Raw genomic sequence first — 24,660 nt, 5'->3', positions numbered from 1 at the left:
TGCAAATCTTTCAAGATATATATTACCTTATAAAATTCTATGATAAATATCAGACTTTGTACATTAAATAAAGAGTGAAATTTAAAACAATTAAAGTGTATTTTCAAATTAAGGTTTATTTCAACTTGTAACAATCTACTGACGAAAGGGCCACATTTTTGCAGACCACTTCGTGGGGCGTATTATTGCATGTTTTTAAGGTAAATTTTTTACTTTAAGTATATGATAAAAGCATATTTAAAGACTCAACAGCAGCACCACTCTAACTTAATTGTGCGAGTCGAAATAAAAAGACATTTCAAGCGCTCTTACATTCTGATAATGTTACCTAGGCATCGAAGAATCACGAAATACATTGTCAACTGGCTGGGCACAGTTGTCGCTGAAGTCAGAAAAAGAAAAGTATCTCACCTCCATCACTCGCTTCATACATATCCCTTTTCAACTTGGTGCCAATAAAACAACCCACTCATGGAATTTTCATGCAGCAAAATACTTGTACGTCGTTAAACAAAATGTTAAACATGGCAAAAACATGGCGGCGCGAATAGCGAGGCCCAGGCCTAGCGCTGAAACAAAATGACGCGCGATGAATGGGTGTGGGTAATAGTAGGAATTTTTGCCCTCGGACTCCATATGCTCTAGGTCTCATTGTAAAATAAAACCCCGTGTGAGGAAAAAGGTTGATCAAATGAAAACCAACACGATGTGCATATTGTACTTACTTCAGTCAAAATTAAAGGCCACGTGCACGGTCTTCGTCTTGCCGGTTGTTTTGAACTAGATAAATTGGACGTGGAGGCCTCACAGGCCTGACAACTACAACAAAAGTTGGGGTGTATGAAGTCCGGCGATACATTTAAGTGCTGGGATTAACTACTGAAGTCCAGAAGCAAGAGAATCAAGTCAAAATATTATTGCTCACCCTGCACAGTTTGCCATCGGCCCATGTAAAAAACGTCTCTCTCTTCTAATATTCGACTGGAAGATCCTAACGTGACTTGAGTTTGCCCGCGCAATTTGCCTCTTGTTCTCAAGGTTCATTTTCAAATTCCTCATTTTCGTTGAATCTTCTGTGAAGATACTGTTCACTGATATCTCTTTGAGAACTGAGTGCTGACTTAAATCTTCTATTTCCGTCAAAAACTCAATTTGATACCCTTTCTCCTTTGCAACTAAACTTAGCGGGTGATTTTAATGTGTCAGTCCAATCTTGGTGACCGAGCTGAACTATATTCTGATATTTGAAAGTCGAACTGTTGCAATGAAAGGAAATGCTTTATTTCAAGGTATGAGTAATAACCGAGGGGGATCATGTGTTGGTTATTGCTTTCACAAATTTGGTGGCTCCTAAAAGAGCCGATGTGTTGAAAAAAGAATCACCTCTATCGGAGGTAATACATCTTCCAGAACTAAAATCTGACACGTTCTACACACCAGAAACTCTCAAACATAAGCGAGAGAGCGCGCTGAGAGTTCAGTTCGCGAGCGTACCCAACTGTTTAAGTCATGAACACTTGATGACACGAATTCGATGACACAATGAACGCGTAAAAAAAGTGACGCGGTATAAAAGCCTGAAAAACTGTCGCTGAGAACATAGACGTTGATGCGTGCATTGATGGACGAGCTATTAAGTATTTACGACCTTCAGTAACTTCCAAACATGGGCGGGAGAGCGCGGTAAGAATTCAGTTTATAAGCGTATTGTCCGAATTTAAAGCAAGTATCGCGCGAATGATTGATCAGCTCTGGATAAGACAGAATGAAATATGGAAGTAGCGAAGACAGAAATTGGTGTTACCTTCGAGAACACGTAAAACTAGCCGCTTCTGTTCATAAAAGTCTGGAAAGAGGAAAAGAGGCATAAACTGTGTTGAAACCGCTAATTAATTCTGAAGACCCTAAAGGCGTTTCGGGGAAAGGCTGCTGGCATTTAATCGAAATTCAGAGCAACTGTTCGGCGCAGTGAGATAGATGGTTGATGAACAATACGGATCATATGATCGTACAAGCAATCGGGATTGCTCGGAACTCTATTGTTTGTTGTCTGCTTGTACATTTGATGGAGAAATTAGTTCCACTGGGTATTCGCAACTGCAGGCAATTTTGAGTAAATTTTCATTTGTAAGGACAAACCGCAACCAATTAGAGTCCATCGAGTACCCACATGGGAGCTCTAGTGCGTCATAAGTAATTTATGTCATTAAGTGAGTATATCATCCTTCAAACAAAAGCCATTCTACGCCATGCATAAGTTTACGTACTGTCATTTCTTACTTTTCCTTTTTTAACGCAGCATTCACAAATGAAATTAACACTTTTAAACTCGATATTGCTTCCATAAGTAATTAATTAAGCTTAATGTGCAGATCTGGTTTCTCGGTCTACAAAATAAGTAAGAAGTTTATGTTTTCACTCGGTAATCCCTGGCACAGAAATAAACAATTGTATTCTAATGTACTCCAAGTGTGCCTTCAATTATTACTTATTATTTTCTCATCCGTAGTCTAACATCGCGTAGTGGAAATCTTAATGTCCAAATGCACTTCGATTTCCGTGCCCTTTCAGCGTACTCGCACCAGTCAAAAATTTGTAAGCCCTAGCGCGTCCTACCGTAGTCAGTAGTCCGTAGTCGTCCTATCTTAAAGTCCTTTTTATCGTTATTGCCACGATTGCCATCATGTCATATCAAAGTCCTTATCGCGTACTTACTTTGTCGTATAGGGCGTGAACAAAAGACCTCCACGTTTGGCTAGCTGTCTTGCGATACCAGGCACAGGACAACTTTCGCACACCTCTCTACTAGCTTTCCGTGAGAGAATAGAAGACTTAACCTCAAAAATAAATTACTTTACACTGGTACACAGAAGGTTAAAATTAATTGTGTAAATGCTAAACTGAGCGGGTTTTGCTCGACGAAGACAAATGCAAATTTATATTCACCTCGCCTCCGAGTATGGAGCTACCACAGATATTATTTCCACCATAGCCCACGAGACGACTGAGAATTTACTTCTTCCTTAAGTTTTTCAGCCATTTTGTAGCTCAAAGCAATTTCTTGCAAATGGAAGCATTTCCAGTCAAAAAAAGCAGGACAACGGCGCAAACAGTTGAATGGTTGCTAGTTCTGATTGGCCGCCTACGTTATTTTCTTCATTTACATTTACATTTACATGTTATTTGGTCGGTAAAATCAATTTAGATATCACACCAACCGTAAAAATAAATAAAATTAGCAAATGAATAAAATACGCCGCTATGCCCGACGAAATTATTATCATTATGTTTTTTAGTGTAAGGAAGACTTGTGATTTTTAACCAGTCGTAGTGTTTGGCCATGCATCTCATCTTAAAAGTGTTGTGAAAAGTTAGCAATGTTGTTGAAATTTAGCATTTTTTTTTTTTTTCACTCCAAAAATTTCAATTCGGCCACTCTACCTCTTAACTGAGGAAGGAAGCGTTTAGACTGAAACAAAAGGCCTTTTTTAAAGTAACTAGACAAATTGTTATTTATCGGCAAGATTTGAGGCTGTAAATTAATGTTCCACGTTGTCCGTCAAATGTTCTTGAATAATGCGATACCTAAAAATAGCGAACTTGAGCAGTAACAAAGACAACGCCAAAGAAAACACCTTTTCAAGATATGATAACCGCAGCCCTTTTGTTTTAAGAAGAGCTTTATACCACGTTGTACGTCTAGATGGAAATCTCTCACGAACAAAGGGTAATGTTAGGGTTTGGGTTAGATGTCAGAAAAAAAAAAACTTATCTGATCCTGGTGAAAATTAATTGACCGTTCTCTTCTGATCGGCGCGTTCCTGTTATCTACATGCAGTGTACCGTAAAAATTGTGACCGCTTCGTTACAGGAAAAATGGGTCTCTCCTAATTTAATACTTCCCCGCTGATGTTGTTTACAGGTCAAAAGTTCCGTCCCTTTGAATCTCGCCCATAGGAAAAATTTATCACCACACAGGGATCTCAGACAAACCGACCATGAAAGATTTTAGTATCAAGTTTACGGCTAGACTTTCTCCAAGTCGCTCATTCGGCTATTGTTATATTATTTTAGCTTTAGTTTTCTTTTTCCTTTTCTTTCATTTTTTTTTTTTTTTTGGAAAGAAATTACTTGTTTGCACGCCCCACCTCTTTTTAAGTTCTATCAGCCAAGCCAAACTGCCGGCTGAAAAAGTTTATAGTTAACCACCTAGCCGGCGTCCACTGATCAAAACTGGGACTTAACAATAAAATGCGATTACGATATGATAGTAACAGTAGAGCTTTCAAGCCGACTGGGAGTTCGTCGTGTTTTGAATTCGAAATATACCCGTGGAGGTGATAATACGAATTATTATTATTATTATTATTATTATTATTATTATTGTTATTATTACTATTATTATTATTATTATTATTATTATTATTATCATTATTATTATTATATTTTTATTATTATAATTATTATTATTATTATTATTTTATTATTATTATTATTATTTTTTGGTCAAATTGTGGGAGAACCGCATCGATTCCACTAGAAAAAGCAACTTAAAATTAGCAAGCTCTTGCGAGATCGACCTATAAGTAATTTTACCTGTACGTGTGACGGTTAAATAAACACTGTGGCTCGGTATACTGAGCTCTGACTTTCTTTGATATGAATTTCCGAAGATCCCTTTAATTCAGGAACAGAGATGAAAAAGCTAAATCCACAGAATCTTAAAATTCAAATTGGAGACCTTTAAGCTCAGATCACCTACAGCATGAGCAAAGTGTTACCGAGAAATGGCGAAACGTAACATGTAGTACTAGCTAGAATACAAATCTTATCTTTAAAACTTGAAAAACGATAATTTAACCTGATAATTTTCTGGCGCTTAGCAAAATTTAGGTGAGGAATACTAGGGAGAAGCAGAAGCACGTGATGTTTATTAGCTGCTAATTTTCGCCACCTGTTATCATTGACGTCCTTCGTCAAGAGATTGAAGTATAGTCCATTTTTAGTCACTGCATCATGCATCATCTTGGCAATAAGGACAATCGGGTCGCTGTTTCTTTCTCATCTTGTACAGAATTTTGTTTGTATACAGGATATTTTGAACTATTTTATATTCAAACATAGATAATTTTACCTCATTTGTGACATTAAAAGGAAGTGAGTAGATTTTTTGTCTTTCTTGAAAGAAAAAACCGCGTTCAATGAGTCTTCTCTACGCAGTTGGAGGAGGGAAGTGCTGGTGATTGAGTAAAGCATTGTAAATTGTTTTGCATGTGAGTTTTTCGATTGCAAGTGGTACGTATTCAGTTGACGGTGGAAGACATTCCTGCTTTAGCATAGTTTTCCATTCCTGTGGTATTGCAGATAGAAGGCTATAATACTGTAGAAAGTTACTCTTGACGTTGTATTTCTCCATGAAGGTTGAAAAAGTCACCTTCGTTGTCGAAAAGACACGAGAGATTTTCAATGGCTATTTTTTTCCAGACAGATCAGTTGTTTACTCGAATAAACTGGTTGTTCCATATTATTTGATTTAACACGTCTCCTTTTGTTTTCGGGTTAGTGCTATTAATTTTCTGCCAGTGGGAAATTATATCTCGATAGAATTTTGGTAAGTTTTCATCCAAGGGTAGATATTAAGCAATTATTGGATGAGGTTGAGCATGATAGCGAGAATTATCAAGGCCGAGGTTTGTGTTATCTGCCGAAGCCGAAGGCTGAGGCGGATAACACAAACCGAGGCCTTGATAATTTCGCTATCAAGCGAAAACCGAATCCAATAATTGTTTTATTATACAATTATAAATGTACAAGCGTTGAGACATTTCACAGAACAACAACAAAGTAAGCCACGCAATGACACGTTTCAGTGTAAACATCTTTATTAATGACAGCCGTGAATAACGTGTAAAGCGGAATTCAAAAGGTTTACAGAAAGGATTTAAGCTTAAAACATCTGAAAACGTTTCAGGAAAAACTGAATCGAACTGAAACTTTTGAACAAAATTCTAAAGTTAAGTTGTACGGTCTTATGAAAAATGTTCCCGATTTGCGTTTAATGAATGTTGACATTACAGTTGAAGAAATTAAAATTTTTCGTTATCTCTGAATGAGAGTTCTGTACAATAAATTCCTCTTGAGAAAGGCTAATAACAGGAGATAACTGGTGCGGATTAATAGCCACTTCCTCACCTCTCACCTCGCACTCTGTCGTCAGGGTTTCCGACATTTTTCTCTTGGTTGAAATGTCAGTCCTGCTATAGCTCCGAATGCTGGATTCATTTCTGTGCCCGCTCACCGCCATGATATGCCTTGCTTCGAACCCGGACTTGTCCAGGATTGTAACCGCCGTTGCCCTGATCGAGTGATTGGTGTAACACTTTGAAAGTTTGGCTTCTCGAGAGATCCTTTTCATTTTTTCACCGAGCAAACGCTCTCCGACAACCATGTTATCGTACCACACTTGATCAGATATGCCGGCGTTTTTCTTCGGCCGCTGAAACAAAAATTCGTTTGGGGGATTCAGGTGCTGTATGTACCGTTCAAATGAAGCCACAGGACAGTGTGGTCCTGGTTTCTCGAACATCACGCCTCCTTCAAATCCTTCATCATTTTCTCGTCGGTTCTTTGTGAGTTCATCTGTTGTTTTGCACACATATTTTGCACCTTTGCCATCCGTGCTGAATGAAAAATCAGCTTTTTTGAGTTCACGAAGATTTTGCCTTCCTCGGCGACAAAAGTACAACATAACCTCGAAAAAAACTTTGTTTTGAAGCGTTTCCGGGCTGTTTTGGTTAAAAACATCGCTTTCGTACAGCTTTTTAAGATCTTCTTCGCAGATCGGTGGCGTGTGTTCGACTTTGGCGAGCCCTTGTCGTTTTAGTTCAACGCACTTGGCGCCAAAAACTTTGTTTGCCTCGGCAAATGCTGGATCGTTTATTATATCGAAGCCAAGAGTCGCCTTGAAGTGTCTGCCCAGTCCAAATCTCAGGCTGTTGAGAGTGCTTTTGGAATAAGAAGTTCCATCGACTTTTCTAGCTTCGGCATAAAATAGTTTGAGAACGTTACTGATGCCATCTTTGGTTTGCGGTTCGGGAACTTTCTTCTCCTTCAAATACTGCTGTAAAACTCTAAGAGCTGTCTTGGTAGCTCGTTTGGTGTTCTTTGCGTCCTTGTCGTCAACAAGGCGTCCTAAATCCGCTTCTGAGACTGACGCGAATCTTGGAGCGGACTCCGCCATGACAATCTTGCTCAAACCGCCGGCTAGCTTGTCAGGTGACGAAAACCATTGTCTGCAAAAACGCGTCATACCTACATGCATAAACGCCAGTGTCTGTAGATGTGACGCGATGACACAGCGCCATCTAGAATTAGCGGGGTGCTTTTAGCCAATCAAAATTGAGATAGCATCAGCATTGTATAATAATAAATGTTATAGTTACACCGGAAAGGAAGGTTGCCGCCAACATTGGAAAGTAAGGATAGTGGGATAAATTTCCATGGTCTTTTATCATTAGCGCACAAGCGCTTTACTCAGACTATCTTTAACGCTTTATCAAATGACGTAAAATCTAACATATTAAGTCCTCCCTCCTTCTTATTTTTGATTATAGTCGTTTTTTTTTTAGTTTTGGATTCTTGTACTTCCATATGTAATCGAATATTATGTTATTAACCATGATATCGATCCGACAGCACTCCATTTATTTGTGGAATGTCCAATTGCTAGATCCTTTTGGATCCTTTATCAAATAACGTAAAATCTAACATATTAAGTCCTCCCTCCTTCTTATTTTTGATTATAGTCGGTTTTTTTTTTAAGTTTTGGATTCTTGTACTTCCATATGTAATCGAATATTATGTTATTAACCATGATATTGATCAGACACACTTTTTGTGTCCAATTGCTAGATCCTTTTGGAATAAGTTTACAAAGTGGTTCAACGCTACATGCAGAGGAAACATTATGTTAGAGCAAAATGAAATTATATATGGGGTTTTAAAATTCACATCGTCCGGTTTAACCCAAAATCACCTGATCATAAATGGAAAATATTTTCTTTACATTAATGCAGCTCAAGATGACAAAAGACCCCAGTTCATAGATTTTGTCACCCTCGTTAACGAAAAAATTGAATTAGAACAATACATTGCGATTATGACCAATAAACTACTTTCTTTTAATAAAAACATGGTCCAACTTTTTAAACAATTAATGTTTAGAGTCTAGCTGTGCAAAGGCAAATACTATCTATTTGTAAGCAACTAAATTAAATTTATTAATTTGTAAGTAATTGTATTGTATCGTAGTGTTAGTATTGTTCTTAGTAGCGTAGGTATCGTTTCGTTTTGTTAGTAATGTCGCATTGTAAGTAGTTTTGTATTTTTTTTAGCACTGTATTGTAAATAGTATAAGTATCAACCTCAACAAGTAGTATTTTTTAACAAGCGTGTTGTAATCTGTTTGTGCACTCAATAAATTAAAAAAAATCATGCATCATCTTTTTTTTTTCTTTTCGATAACACCTGGCTCTAAAAATAATGCACATGATTCATGCTAAAAAGCCATGCACAATAACACACAGATACCGTCGAAAACCGGGTGACTCCCGTCGTTGACTAGCGTTGCGGGAATTGTACTGCATATACACTGCATAGTATGTCTTAGTAAACAGATTTGCGGAGTTGGACTATTTCATTTAATTGCCACTCGGAATTTCATGCTTCCTGTGAAGGAATCACCTGGCAACAGCCAAAAATAAATACAGGCAGGACGGGGTGTTTCAAAAGTTCGTTCCCATTCAAAGTTGTTAATTTTTAAACAAATCAATTGTTTGTTAGAACTTTATCAATAAATTAAGGTAGAGATTTTATTAAAATAGCTGGCAACAGCAAATTCAAATGTCTTCAAGATGCCGTTTTTTCGATTTTCGCGACAAATGTGCACACGTGCGTTTTCTCGCCATTTCTTCGCGCCCTTTGTGTATCTTGTTCCTTTCCCGAATTCTGTTGTTATTCTCTGGTTTTTCCTGAAGTTTCTGTTTTCTCTGTCACGAAAATGAAGTCAGACATTCTTTATGCTAGGACTAAAGCAGCCATATCACGATCATCTGGTCATTCAGTCAAAGAAATCGCTAATTTTTTTTTAACAAAACTGAACGTTGGGTGAACAAGTGGTCGAAAAGAGAGTGCTTCGAAGACAAACCAAGAAGCGGATGACCGTCTGTTTTGACCAATCGTGCTCGAAAATTAATCGAGAAAGCAAAGTAGAAATGGAACAATTTAACAAGGAAGATTGCCAAGAATCTCCAGCAGAAAAATATATCGAAGTTTCGAGCATAACGGTGCGGAGATACATGACTAGGAAAGGATGGAAGGCTTTCAAGCGAAAGAAAATAACTCTGTTGAGCGAAAAGCAAAGGAAATCCCGTTTGAGTTTCGCCAAGAAATACGCGAAGCTGATAGCAGAGGATTGGAACACATTTTTTGGAATGTGATGTCCCAAGTGAAGCAAAGTGCGAAGGTGATGGTGTGGGGTGGCATGGCGGGTCATGGGTTCACAAAGGAACGCATGCATGCTACCCACAGGCCAAACCTTAACTTCTGAGTACTACATCAACCAAATCCTTGAGGTGAAACCGTAAACATCAAGGCGTCAGGTGACAGGTGGCGTGATGGAGAGGACGTTTTTTCGCTCAAAGAAACAGATGACATTCATTCGGGATGGAGCACCGGCTCACACTTCAAAGGCAACTCAGACATGGTGTCAAAAGAACTTGCTATATAGCCAAGGATGGCTGGCCAGCGAACTCTCCTGATCTCAATCAGAAAGGGAAAAATGTGACTCTTGACACGTCATAGGAACTCGCACATTCTATGCCTAGGCGCTCACAAAATGTCATTAAAAATATAAAGGCGGGCATTCCGGTTACTAATAATTTCATTGATCAAATGGAAAAATAAGCAAAAAATAATATACCTAATATTTAAAGAGGCAGTTTAAATAAATAATGAAACGTAAGAAGAAAACAATTCAGAACGAACTTCTGAAATTCCCTTTAGTACAATCAGGTACATAGAAAATATAGAAAGCGAGCCTGTATGCTATTGTACAATATGCTAATTAATGGTGGCTTTCAGCAGAAATTTTCTGGAATATCTACAGCTCGATGTTAGTTCGTTTCTGTTGTTCAGTGTGGACATTTCGGGTTTACATTTTACAAATTTTTCTCCCATAAGTACAGGCTACATTTCTTGCTAACGTTCGAGCATGATCTAGCACGTTTTACTTTTCGCTATCTGATATCGAATACTTAATGTTCTGGGCCCAGTTGTCCAAAGCCCGATTAAGCTAATCCTGGGTTAACGTGTAGTTTGTTTCGAGTTTAATTAGTAATCAATAAGGATTTTTCGAAAAGATTTTTGCTCTTAAGTTTTAACATTGACTTTTCTTTACCATCGGCTAAAAATAGATCTTTTTTTTTTCATTTCAGTAACTAGCGTGCTGGAAACCTCGGTTAACTTTTAATCGGGGATTAGTGTTATTAATTGCCCTTTGAACAACCGGGCACTCTGGTCCTTCTGATTCCATACGCATTTACTGAGTCCGGTTGCGTGTTTATACCGTTCGTTCATGAATGAGCATATAGTTTTACAAGTTTCCTAGTCTTAATTTAAATGTATTTTCGCCAAGTCCGATGTATGTTCCTCTTGAGGTTGGTGACTACTGCTTATTAGATGATGTTCGGTCAAGTGTACTATATATTATATATATTTATGCTCCTTTATTCATTTCTCTGATTATTTTCGAAAGAAGAGCACTGTGCTGGATGAGCTCTGTTTGTTGGGCACTGATGACTATGAACGTAGGCGACTACTGGGTTGGAGATAATTTGGCCACGCTTGTGGCGAGGCCTTTTATTTTCTCAATCATTTATACAACCGTCATGAAATATAATGTAATAGAGAATCAGTTCCCAGCAAAGGTGAGGGATTATCCGCAACTTGAAACTAGATTTACATGACCAGAGTCTCACCGGTGGGTAAGGGGAGGAGGAGGGTCGAATAACGCGAGTTCAGTGTAGACTGGAAGAGACTTGTTCACTCGTGACTGCTTCGAGCAAAAGAGGGATAGGGAAGCGCCTCACACAGTTAATGCAGTTATAGTGTCCCGGATTATCGGAAATACCTCGACTGGGTACTGGGACTATAAATCAAGCAGTATAAATTCATTTATTTTTGAAATAAATCTCCTTTTAGCCAAGCCTAAAAGTGGAGCTCAACGATTACGCCGATAGACAAGATAAGGTAAGATAAGGTACTCCACGAGTACTCCGATAATTTCGTTTTAGGTACCAAACAAAACCGTGAACTAACATACATGGCAAAAGTCAAAACGACAATATATGTTTTATATATTTACATTTAATTACTTTTTAAATAGCATTAATGTAATTCTACTCACGGTTACCTACATACTACATACCAACTACATTTCAAAAACAACAATAACAATGTTAACTTCCCTCTCCCCCCTCCTCCCTTGACGTTTTAGGCTACATGATTATCAAACATTATGTACACCGGGGGCAAATATCACGCTCAAATTGATATTTGCATACAGAGTTTACTGGACTCCATCTGATCGACCCCTGCACAGTCAATATATTGGGCGGAAACACGAAGAAACTCGTTACACAGAGAGGAACAGAACGAACTAAACTTCCCATAACATTATCCGTCAAAGGCAACCAAATTTACCAAAAGTTAATTAGCAATGCACCTGTTTCCTACGATTATTAAACATACTTACGAGACTATCAAGACATTTCTGTTTTAGACTGAAAATAAGCTTGAAAGTTTTCGTCTGTTATCCTGGGCTGACGTTCAGGTACGCCGATAATGGTTTAGGTTTTAACCAAATCGTGAACTAACATACATCGCAAAACTCAAAACAACCTTCTTATAAAAAGGGTAAATCATAGTGTCAATTTCCGCTCTTTTAAACTTGATTGAGACATGCTTACACTGTCTCTGAGTTAAACTCGAAGAGATTAACTCTTTGCTTTCTCAAGTACGCGTGTTTACCAGCCGCCTCAAAATACACGGCAATGCAATCATCAGCAACGTTGACTGAGGGCATGATGTATTTTTCAGTGAATGACACATGCAAACTCGGAAAAAGAAAATCCGAGTGCTCCTATCAGGAGTCGAACCTAAAACCTTCCGATGCTCTACCACTGAGCTACAATAATCTTTAAAAAGGGCAAAGAAAAGAGAATTACGATCAGTGCCCCAGGTTCTTGCTGAAGAAAGCACGTTAACAAGATTTTTTTTTTTCAAGGTAAAAGCAAAGAACAATCAAACAAAAAAAGTACTGTCTTTTAATTCATGCAGTGATAACCCTCACCTTATATTAAACCCTAACTCTTACCCTCAACGCTAAACCTAACCCTAATTCTATCCCTAAGCCTAAGACCTAAAGCTAATGTTAACCCTGATATATAAGACCTACAAAGCTAATGTTAACCCTGATGTAAGGGTTAGGGTTAGAGTTAGGTTAGAGTCAACGTGTAGGCCTAGGTTTGGGGTTAGAGTTGAGGTATTGGTTAGGGTTAGGGGATTATTCATAATAACTCTTTTAGAGTGAATGACACTAAATCAAAATATGGCACAGAACGCATCATCCTTAAAATTTGACTAGATAAGGAGATATATTTTATTTGATCGACGTCTAACCCTAACACAGAAGAATATCGAGGAACAAAAATTGCACAGAGAAAATACTACGGTGAAATTAGCAGTTCGTCAAAAAGATAAGCGGTTAAAGGTTCTATCAAAGAAATTTTGGCTTCATTTCTTACCATCGTCCGCTCACATTACGCCTGGTGTTCATTTTGAATTAGACGTTGACGGAGTGATTAAGGATGTCTGCATTACTTTTTTTTTACTTTTAAGTTATATTATTTTTCATTTATGTTCATTTATTCTTTTTTGTGACTATCTTTTTCTCTATTCACCTTCCTAGTTCTTTCGTTTAAAGAATTTTCCATGAAATGTTTTTTTTCCGTGTTCCTCTTTGTCTTGGAGGTGCTTTTCAGTCCAGTTTTAATTTGTTATCTTCCGTTAAACACATAATGTCAATGTCCAGACAGTGGGACTATATTAAAATTAAACTCTGCTAAAAGAGTACGTAACACTATACTGTTCTTTATAAACCTTCAGCAATGAATTACGTTACTTTTAAGGTTATTTAAACACCGGAACAGTAAAAGGACATTAAATTTCTAAAAGAGTCTGTAACACTATACTGTTCTTTTTTTGAAAACGTTCAGGAGGGAATAACGTTACTTTCGAGGTTATTAAACACGCGAACAATAAAAGGAAATTAAATATCCAGATTAAATTTCGCTTCATAAACATGACACACACTGAAGCTCACTGATCAATTTAAGACTTTTTAATAACGTTCTTCCTTCTTAGTAACTTAACCTTTCGGCGACCGGATGAAATTCTAGAGTTACAGAATTCATTTCAAATCTGACTTAGCTGCCGTGTGCTACCGTTTGTTTTTCGATCCGCTGGAAAATAAAATGTCAGCAAGAACTGCTGAGGCAAGTTGGTAGGACCGTTTTATTCATTCGTCAGTAAAGACGGACTTAAAGACAGATAATGTGTGTGTTGAAAAAGTTGCGTCGAAAGACACAAATCGAAAATGCCGAGATTTTCGATCGGAGACGAACCATAGACAATTTTGTTAATACACAAGAGGGAATGGTTGAACTCCTATCAGCTCTTTTAGTTTAATCCCGGTGACTATAGAAAAGTTCATATACCTGTGGCACTAATCTGTTCACAGGTCTGTTTCGCAATTTGCATGGACATAAAAAAGAGTTAGTCAAAATATACCTTCCAAAATGTATTTAACGGATGGGTCTTCCCAACTTAAAGTATTCTGAAACCTTTATTAAAAGAGACTAGTCTACATATGCAAAGGATCAAGGAATGACTGTTGACAGTCTGTCAAGACGGCGTCACACGCCAGCCAACAAATGACGCACAAGCGACAAAATTAGGTAGCTATACTGTTTATGTTAAGTGTTTTAACGTTTGAAGAGGCGTAATCTTGCGTAAAGTTGAACTTTACATTTTTGGAAAGTCACGTAAAGTTACTTAAAGCACAGCAATACGGTAGCATTACGGCAGCTTTACGGAATAGTTACGTTGCTATTTCATGCTGTGTATATAGGTTTTAGGCTTAGGGATAGAAATAAGGTTAGGTTTAGGGTTAGGGTTAGCGTTTGGGGTAATAGGGGCTAGAGTAAGGGTCAGGGTTAGTGTTCGGGGGTTATTCAAAATAACTCTTTTATAGTGAATGACACATGAATCGCAATATGGCAGAGAACCCATCATCCTTAAAATTTTAATAGATAAGGTAATATTTTATTTGATCGACCTCTAACCCTAACACACAAGAATATTGAGGAGCAAAATTTACATTGAGAAAATGCAACGGTGAAATTACCATTTGGTCGAAAAGATAACCAGTTAAAGGTAGGATAACTGTTTCAAAGATATTTTGGCTCCATTTCTTGCCAACTTAAGCTGACATTTCGCCTCGTGCCCATTTTCCATTACACGTTGACGAAGTGATTGAGGACATGAGTTACTTTTTTTTTTTTTAATTAATTTATTTCATTTTTTATTTATGTTCATTTATTATTTTATTGTGAATATCTTTTTTGTATTCACTTTTCTAGTTGTTTCGCTTAAAGACTTTTACATTAAATATATTTTTTTCCGTGTTCTTCTTTGTCTTGGAGGTGCTTTTCAGTCCAGTTTTATTTTGTTATCTTCAGTTAAACAGATAATGTCAATGTTTACACAGTGGAACTACATTAACATTAAACTCTGCTAAAAGAGTACGTAACACTATACTGTTCTTTTCAAACCTTCAGCAATGAATAACGTTACTTTTAAGGTTATTCAAACACCGGAACAGTAAAAGGAAATTAAATTTCATCAGGATCAAATTTCCATTCATATTCATGACACACAAATTTCATTTTTCATTTATGTTCATTTATTTTTTATTGTGAATATCTTTTATGTATTCACTTTTCTAGTTATTTCGCCTAAATACTTTTACATTAAATATATTTTTTCCGTGTTCTTCTTTGTCTTGGAGGTGCTTTTCAGTCCAGTTTTATTTTGTCATCTTCAGTTAAACAGATAATGTCAATGTTTACACAGTGGAACTACATTAAAATTAAACTCTGCTAAAAGAGTACGTAACACTATACTGTTCTTTTTAAACCTTCAGCAATGAATAACGTTACTTTTAAGGTTATTTAAACACCGGAACAGTAAAAGGAAATTAAATTTCATCAGGATTAAATTTCGATTCATGTTCATGACACAAAAAGCCTAGTGATCAATTTAGGACTTTTTAATAACTTTCTTCTTTCTTAATTAGTAACTTAACCTTTCGGCGACCGGATAAAATTCTATAGAGTTACAGTATTCATTTCAAATCTGACTTAGCTGCCGTGTGCTACCGTTTGTTTTTTGATTCGCTGAAAAATAAATTGTCAGCAAGAACTGCTGTAGCAAGTTGGTAGGACCGTTTTATTCATTCGTCCATTAAGACGGACTTAAAGACAGATAACGTGTGTTGAAAAAGTTGCGTCGAAAGACACAAATCTAATATACCGAGATTTTCGATCGGAAAGGAACCATGGGCAATTTTGTTAATACACGAGAGTGAGTGGTTGAACTCTTTTCAGCTCCCTTTTTGTTGTTGTTGTGGTTGTTGTTGTTTTCTTACTTCAGTTTTCATCCATTTGACTATAGAAAAGTTCATATACACGTGGTACTAATCTGCTCACAGGTCTATTTTGCAATTTACAGGGACATAAAAATATCATATGGAGCGTATGATCACGAAATGACTGTTGACAGTCTGTCACAGCGGCGTCACACGCCAGCCCACAATTGACGCGACAAAATTAAGTAGACTGTTAATGTTAAGTGTTTTACCGTTTGAAGAGGGGTCGCCGAGACAATTAACGGCTAAATAGCCTGCGTGCAGACGTCTCCTATTTCCTTTGTTGCACTGAGGGGCGGCTGTAAACAGGCTGAACACCTTTATATTAAAACTTTCCTTGACTGCGTCAAATGAAGATTTTTACCTGGCTAATGCAGTATCCATTTTTTAAACACAACGATGTATTTCAAACACGGAAACAATAAAAGAAAACTCCACACGCCCAGTTAAAGCCTATTTTAGTACGTCATGACAAAGCCGTTGTTATAACGTGAAATGTTATCAGTGTTTAAGTAGCTCCTTTGTGATAGATAGATAGATAGATAGATAGATAAAAAAAATGTTTCTGATGTTGCTCAAAGCCCACAAACGGTTTTATTTTTAAGACTAATTCCCCTCTTCCTCTTTTTTTCTTTTTTTTTTTTAATTTCAATTTATTTATATATTTTCATATTCGAGCTACTACATTTCATCGCAGGAGAGTTGTAGCTGCTCTAAGCTTGGTAAAAAAAGCTAAAAGATACTAAAAACACACAAGCTAAATTGACTTATCATCCCTACATTAAAAAAGGAAGATTCTAGTACGTCAGTTAATTTGGCTCCTACGAATTCAACAGTAAGCTAATTTTTCAGTATACACAAGAATATCCAACTTACACTGACATTACAACACATTTCTGCTGCATCGCACTGAATGGCCGGAGATTTGTTATTCAAACATGAACGCTTAACAAAAGCGCCAAGATAAGAGAGAAAGGGATCATCCACCTGCCGGACGTTTAGTACTTCATCAAAGCTCCGTTCTTTGATCTGAGCGACGTATCAAATTGGGCTTATAATATGGAGTTCGATGGGGGATAACGCCAGCTTCACATGCCCCTTTGAAGATTAAAAAAAAATAAATAAACATAACATGTTTAATTCTTATAGAACGTTAACGTTACTCTTGTCTCAGCTTTTACCGAGGTTAACCTCACAAGGCTCCAGCTACTCTTTAGCTAGTCGGCGGGCCACGGGTAGCTTACAGGTGTTCGAAATAATTTTTGCACGTCAAGTTATTGATTACTACTACTATGTAGTCATTAAAAAATCATAAAAAAGCCGCCTCTGTTTCTGTTGGTCAACAGTTGGCAAGTATTGAAAGTCAATGTGTTACGGTACACAAATAAATTACGTACAAGATCTTACACTGTTGTTCCTGGGCTTACGCTAACCCTGCTTTGAATAGCTGATCGTAAGAGCACACCCAGCAATACATTTTAGCTTCCATTGAGACATGTCAAAGTTTTGAACCCATTTAATTAGAATTTTGAGTCGTCGACGACATATATAAATATTTCCTTGTTAGCCGACAAAACAGAAGAAGTTGGCTCAACTTTAGAATTAAATATAGCTCAACATTTCCTGCCCATTTAATCTTAGTGCGCCTTGAATCGAAGGGGATGTCATAACGACATTGTAAACATATTCACTCTTTGGTAATTTGTTACTCGTAGCCCACGAATAATGTCATTGTTTTCGGCTAATCTAGCACCCACCTTCCATTGGGCTATTTTAACATTGCTCCATTTCTTTTCACACGTTACTCTGTCCTTTTCTTTTTTAAGGTGCCAGTTAGCTGCACTGGTAAAAAGCTAAGTATGAACAGATACCAAAATGTACACAGAGTGTGTTTACTGAGGAAACAAAAAAAGTCTTTGTTATGTTAGTTGTCGTTGGCTAATTGCAACTCAAGTATAAGCGATTTTTTGTGGGGTGGGGGGGGGGGGGGGAATGGACAGACATCTTAGCAAATAAAGAAAATTAAGTAACTAGCTAGCTTTAGCCACCCGAAACTGACCAAAACAAAAATCTCAGTTCTACTCCTTGGCGAGGAACAAAAAAAGCTATACTGTTCCGAGGAGAACTTTACTTTCTACTGCTTTAGTTTCTTCAATTATTGAGCAACTATACGGCGGACCAAGATTACTTTAAATTGGCTTGCGCGTGGTGAAGAACTTTCGGGTTCACATTCAGGGAAATTTGACTCAGAGTGAAAAATTTTCCAGAAGACGTATAATGTGTTAAGAGCCTTATAAACCATGCTATGAACCAACAGTTAGACTGCTTAGAATAGTTACAGGATCTAGTATGGTATGAAACAAGGTGCAGTCGAAGTAACAATGATTCTTCATAGAATACGCCGACTATTGTTAGTAATCCAGTTATTATTGTATACAAATAGATGATTAAAAAAAAAATTGGTAGTGCTAGCAAAATAAATGTAGAACAATTAGACATCATCGTTTAAGAGTCAATGCACAACGACGATACAGCCAATCAGATTTGCGTATTTGCAAGAGACCACGCTAATGTCTACTAACCTACAGAATGGTTAGTAAAAGCGATTTAAGGTGAACGTCTCAAGTAACTATAGAAAGCGTCTTCTCACACTTAAACTTTCTGCCTGACACTATAGCGCTCCGACGCCAGCTTGTCAAAGAGGGGTTTAAGAGAAGGAAATGAAAACAAAATGCGGGGTACCTTTTGGAGATTTTTTGACAGAACAAAAACCACGTTTCTTTAGGAAGCGAGGAAAGGCAGGGAGTGGTTATTACTAAGCGTACCTTTTTGAAGGAGATATGATTTGTAGCCGTCCGAATCTTGACGTTTTGTTAGTCTTACATAGCGGCTTTGGTGTTGCATAAACTTGAAACCCGTTATAATATCCGACGACTTTTGGGCTGGCTCCTCGTTTGCTGCGGAGATTAATTCCCCCCTAGTCATGAACAACAAAGTAGACAAATAGATCATGTAAGTGTTTAAATTCAACGTGGGCTTCTGAGATGCCATTATTGGTTTTTTTTTTTTCTTAATATCGTATGTTCATTCCACCTCAAGCCAACGCATACAGCCAATTTAAATTAAATACGCGATGAATCCCCTGTGAGATCAATGTTAAGGGATCTCCTTCCGGAAAACTGCACCTCCCGCTTGAGCAAGTCAATTTGTTTTGTGTTGTTTGTTTTGTTGTTTTGTTGTTGCTTTTTTTTTTTTTTTTGCAAACTGTTTGCCCAAACATCCATAACTATGATTTACCGCGACGTGTTCGTAAACTGCTGGCAACAAATGTAACTAACATCCAGACCCACCAAGGTTTTAACAAATTAAGTAAGTTTTGTAAACGACTTGTATTAATTAATATGTACAGGTTCACTTTTGACAACAGATGTTGTGCAATTAAATAACTGCCGTTCGTTAAGTCAGCATGTGGAGGTTTGGTGTCTTAAAATACGAGTGTTCCGATAATTATTTTTCCATTAGACGGCAAAAATCGTTTAAATGTAGGAGCTCATAATTATCCCTACAAAACACCATCGTTCCTCGGAACTGTCACTGATGTTTATCTCTGACTCACAAATTTGAAACAGACGCGTGTCTCGTTTCGTCCCGAGTTAATTGTCATGATGTTTGATCATTATTTCATTTCCAAGGTCATGTTTTATTTGCTAGGAAGTCTGAAATTACCCTCAAACGCAAGAACAGCGTGTAGTTTTCCCACTGTTAGGGTATAAAAGAATCTCTGTCGGCCAAAAACAGCACCAGTTAACCTGAAGTCCACAAAGCGTTTCAAACCGGACTCATCTTGGATAATCAGAAATGAACACAAAAGTTACTGAGGTAAATCTTTAAAATTTGAACAACCCGATTTTACTTACGAAGTGTTCATTCCTCTTTATGCAAACGGTTTATTTTTCTCCTCATGGTGATTTTTTGTGTGTTTTACTTTTCTTCTAAACAAGTTGTTAACTTTAAAATATCCACCCAGATGCAAATAGCAATTTAAGGGACAACAAGTTGAGCGTTGTCCTGTATGTCCCGAATGTTGTATCAGTCTTAAATTGTTACTCCGTTATCCTACCAACAGACTGATGTCTTTAAAGCACTGTTTTATCTGCTACTCATCTTCTCATCCTCGCATGGCGGGCACCATTTGAGGACGGAAACCAGACAGGAAAAACAGAATATAGCCACTGACAACAATTCCCTCGCAGAACTTCGGGAAGCGATGACAGACAACAGCGATAATTATTTCTCGTATTTGCCAAATTTCATCGAGACAGATAAACGACAGAGGTGTAGAGAGAAGGCTATTAAAAAAGCACTAAACTATTCTGGATTGGACAATCAAGACAAACAGTGCCTTTGTCAAGTAATAGGCAAGAATTGTAAACGTGCAGGAATCTTAAGCTCAAACTCAAACCTATGTGTTAGATGTGGTACTTATAAAACACAAAGAAACGCAATGTAACTTTTGTGTTTGATAAGTGACAGCCAATGTACGTATCTTGTAAGAGACAAGCATTCCAATAAAAAGTTGTTGTAATGAACAGAAGTATGAATAAAGGAAAGATAACTCAAGACTTTAAATTCGTTGAATTGTTTGGTTTCTAGACTCTTAATCAAGACCCACATGTATGGGGACTGCTTGACCTACCTTTCATTTTTTTTTTTTTTTTTTTTTTTTTTTTGCCCGGGGAAGTGGGGAATTTTCAGTTGTCGATAGCTTTGTCTGATCCAATTCTTTTCGTTTCATTTTCTTGCTACCCAAAATATAAAATTAAATTATTTTATGTCCCCTTCTAGCCCTGTTGAATGATTTATTGGAGCTTATCTTTACACATAGAGGTCGTTTATGTTAGAGACATCCAAACCGAAAATTAAAGCATGAGGTGTTTCGGGTTGTAGTTAGGTGGTTTATTGGATGGGTTAAGTTTTGAATCTAACGGCCTTATAATATCTTTGCGGTTCCTTTGAGAAATGGGTATCTTCGAAGGAACACTACTTTAATTTGAGGTTTATCACAACCATGCACACAATTTTTTTTGGTTGTCTTCTGGAGGTCGCTCCATTCCGAATAAGATCTGGGTACTTTACCGATACATGAAGAATAGAAAGAGAAAAAAATTCCAACAAAATTGTCAAATTAAAAATACACAACGACATTTCTAAGGCATCATGACTTCATTTTCACAGTTAAAAAAATTATTTGTACTTAAAACGTGCAGGAATATTAACACTGACGGTTAGAATAAAAAAGATACGTAAGACCCAATTTTTAACTTCATCGCAACGTCGAACTTCCCTTGGGCCGAAGCAGTCTGTTCGACCCAAATAATTAAGTTTGGCCAGCAGCCCATGACTCCTGGTTTGGCAGTTGTCTCGTTCGTCGAAATAAATTTAATTCTTCAAATCTGTAAAAACAGTCATCGGTTGCGCAATGACTAGTTTCTATCAAGCATGAATGTCTTTCTCCTCTATAGCATAACCTCAACCAAGTTTAAACGCATCTCATTTGTTTTAGAACAATTGGAATTAATATTTGAATTTAGGTAGAAGAATTATATTGAATTAGACGTGGAAACTAAGATTTTGTCGTCTATTCGATCTTAACCATTTGACAACAGGCTCACGGGACGGAAACAAACTGTTGTCTAGGTTTCTTTTAAAAATTCAGGTCTAGTTTCAAACATGCAGGTTCAAGTGTTGGATTCTACGCCAATCAGGGATGTCTGCACGACATTATCATAATTCCTTCATATGACTCGGTATTAATGCTTGAGTGCGAAGTACGTAAGAATTCTAAACAAAACAAGTTTCAACCATGAGTTCACCGTTTTCTTCATTTCTCTCCATGGCTTCAACAATAAGTTCAACGTTTTCTTCATTTCTCTCGTAATTTCAACCTTGAGTTCACCGTTTTCTTCATTTCTCCGTACTTTCAACCATGAGTTCACCGTTTTCTTGATCGCTCTCCGTAAATTTCAGCCATGACTGGCATTGGGTATGGCGAAAGCTTTAGATCAACAGATTGGCAAGGACAAAGAGTGTTTTGATTAACTGTTTTAATGTCGTGAAGAGGAATGTATAACATCCTCTAAGAAATTTTCGTCCCTTTAACACCATCTTAACGTGGGAAGTCACAGCTATGCTCTAAAGAATGAAACGCTTTTCGATAAGAAAATGATGTCATATGCTACTATACAGGCCCATTTTTACAACGAATGAAAAAAACACAACGTTTTATTCAACGAATATTTCTCTTACTTTTGATGCTGATTGCAGTTGATTCTCGTCTACTTTAGCACCTAATTTAGTTCGTTCAAAGTCTCTTGGGAGGTCTAATTTCCCGCCCTGAACGCGTGATTTGTACGCGGGCTTGTAAATCTTTCCCCTAAATGACGAAAAGTCATTTCCAACTCTTTGAACTTCGGGAAATGGTTTGTCATTCTGGACTTTCTCGAATTGCTCCGTTTCTTTGAACTTCATTTGTCTCCCTGTGTTCTTCTAACAAATGTAACTTCTGCACCGGTCTGTTAATAGACGCTTTCTTGGTTTGTAGTCACACAGTGCGAATCTTTCCGTCTTTACCAGGAAAGGTTTCCATGACTCTACCGATCCTCCACTTTCCTCTGGGTATGTTGTCTTTGGAAGTCAGAACGACGTCGTTTTCTTTCAGGGGGGTTTCTTTCCCTGTCCACTTTTGACGAACAGTCATCCTGGGCAAATATTCTCGTACCCAACGAGACCAAAAGTGATGCTGGTAGCGATAACATTCCGAGAGCGATACCTCAGCTTTCTTGGGAGGGTTATCTGGTGAACTTCCTAGATCTCTTTCAATGGCAAGCAAAGCTGGGGTGATAATTCGTCCGTCTCTAACATCATCTCCGATATACGTGAGGGGACGCGAATTGATCGTGGTCTCTATATCCGTTAAAGTGCCCATAACAGAATTTTTTTTAATTTTCTTCTCTGAATCTGAACATCACCCGAAGAACTTCCGCGTGTAAAGACATTCGAACCGTACATTCGAACCGTACGCGGACGAGCCGATAGCAGACGAAGAATGGCTAAAAAAGATATCGCAAGGAACAAGAGGAGAAGCAACGACTCGAAAAAGATTTAACGAAACGCTTGGAGAATAGAGTGCGTGTTGGTGAATGGTAAAGTTCTCACCTTTTTGAATTTTGCATACACACACTCCTCATTATCATCTGTCAAAACTATGGCCAAGTACTTATACATACCTTCGATCGAATTATTTTCCATGTTCGTGTACTTGAGGAAACTGTACCCGTGATCTGCTAGCAAATATCAGCGAGTGCTACTGCTTCAAGGAACTTGAAGGCTGCTGTGAAGCGCTGACTAGCGACATTGGTCGCACGGAACTACAGGAATGACACGTGTTGAACTGTGATAATAAATAGAAATAACAGGCTTGCACGACTCACTGCGTTATGTTGTGTACATTTTTTATAAACGCTTCCTTATTTTTGCCCTAACGAGCATGTTTAAGAGATTGTACTCTCTTGTAGGATATAATTGGCGGATTTTTGCGCTTGCTATTTGTTTTGTGCCCTTTTTATTTTGAAACCCCGTTGTGGTGGTTAGGTTTTCAGAGATAAGACGGTTATACTTTTCAACATTTTTATTGTTTGTAGAATTCTGCAATACATGTGTATACAATAGTTGTTTGAGCTCGTTGAATTCTTGCTGCAGTTTATCTACCCTATCTACATCGTGGTTTATAATGTTTTTTATGTTCGCCGAGTGTAACTGTTCTCGCGTCGATCTATTTACATCAGTGCTAGAATTTTTGAGAGCTTAGCCTCAACGAGACTTCTCGGATCTTACGATCTATGAGAATATAAACCAAAAAAATTACGCCATATTTGCGACTGGGTTAACAGTAAGGTCAAACTATAAACCTCAGAAGGTTACAACGCTTAGAATGTCACAAGCGGGAGTGAATATTTATCAAAAGCTTATCATTCGCTTTTCCCTGCTCCTCTTCGTATGTCTTCCTTTCGCATAGCATGTCTTGAAGAATAAACACAAACGCCGATGTCATCCTGCTTCAGTTCACGTTTTAAGTTTAAACCTGAATTCATCAGCCTTGTGAGGTCCTCGTCATTGAAGTGCATCGAGCACAAGGACGAGGTCTTCCAGGCGTTCACATCTTCCTCCGCTCCAGCACAAAATCGATCCATTTCTTTCGCCTCCTCAGTCTTTGCGGGCATGTGATGCCAAAGAAAGGAATCCTGTGCATGCTTATTCCATTCGCTTCGTCCACATCTCGCTGCAACACATATTTCCGGCATTAGCGAGAAACGCGCAGAAATACCGCGACTTGTTTTCAATGAGATTCAGAGAAAGGCTGAAGTCACGTGTTCCTGAACCTACGTCACAGCTCTGGCTAAACCGAGAGGAGACTAATGCGAATGGTGGGCCAAAATGGCGGCAAAGTTGAACGTTTTATAAAATTCATTAAAAACTCGTGTTTAATCCAAATCGAAAAATTTTTCACTGAATTTCTAAGGGTGATGTTTAGATTCAGGTGAGAAAATAAAAAAAAATCCGTTATGGGCACTTTAATGCTGTCATCATTTCTGTGTAAGTGAGGAAAGCTCTTCCCAACACTTCCTAAGGGCTTCTTTGAGTTGACGGCATACTCTTTCCCACTGACCTCTACGACGACTGGCTCTTTCTGTTATAAACTTCCACCTTACACCTTGGTTGGCTAATTTATCTTCTACAACACTCGGGTCTATCTTCGTTAATTTCATTCTTTGAGA

The 24,660-nt window shown here is 37.7% G+C and overlaps 1 protein-coding gene and 1 long non-coding RNA gene across 2 annotated transcripts; one reads left to right on the top strand and one right to left on the bottom strand.

The window, feature by feature from the left end:
- Nucleotides 1–5,864: 5,864 nt before the first annotated feature.
- Nucleotides 5,865–7,434, bottom strand: LOC146478952 (uncharacterized protein KIAA1958 homolog). The gene has a single exon (XM_085111260.1). It carries the CDS (start codon nt 7,319–7,321, stop codon nt 6,056–6,058), a length of 1,266 nt encoding a protein of 421 aa, XP_084967386.1. The 5' UTR covers nt 7,322–7,434; the 3' UTR covers nt 5,865–6,055.
- An 11,877-nt stretch (nt 7,435–19,311) lies between these two features.
- Nucleotides 19,312–20,446, top strand: LOC146478951 (uncharacterized). The gene is made up of 2 exons (XR_014865002.1): nt 19,312–19,705; nt 19,953–20,446. It is a non-coding gene; the product is annotated as an uncharacterized LOC146478951 (long non-coding RNA).
- Nucleotides 20,447–24,660: the final 4,214 nt, after the last annotated feature.

This window comes from Pavona decussata, unplaced genomic scaffold (genome assembly GCF_977016875.1).
Source record: "Pavona decussata unplaced genomic scaffold, jaPavDecu1.1 SCAFFOLD_61, whole genome shotgun sequence".
Taxonomy (NCBI): domain Eukaryota; kingdom Metazoa; phylum Cnidaria; class Anthozoa; order Scleractinia; family Agariciidae; genus Pavona; species Pavona decussata.
This window is presented reverse-complemented; position numbering and strand designations above follow the sequence as displayed.

Excerpts from the sequence above, each read along its gene's own strand:
- LOC146478952 (XM_085111260.1), bottom strand. The coding sequence starts at position 7,321 with ATGCATGTAGGTATGACGCGTTTTTGCAGACAATGGTTTTCGTCACCT.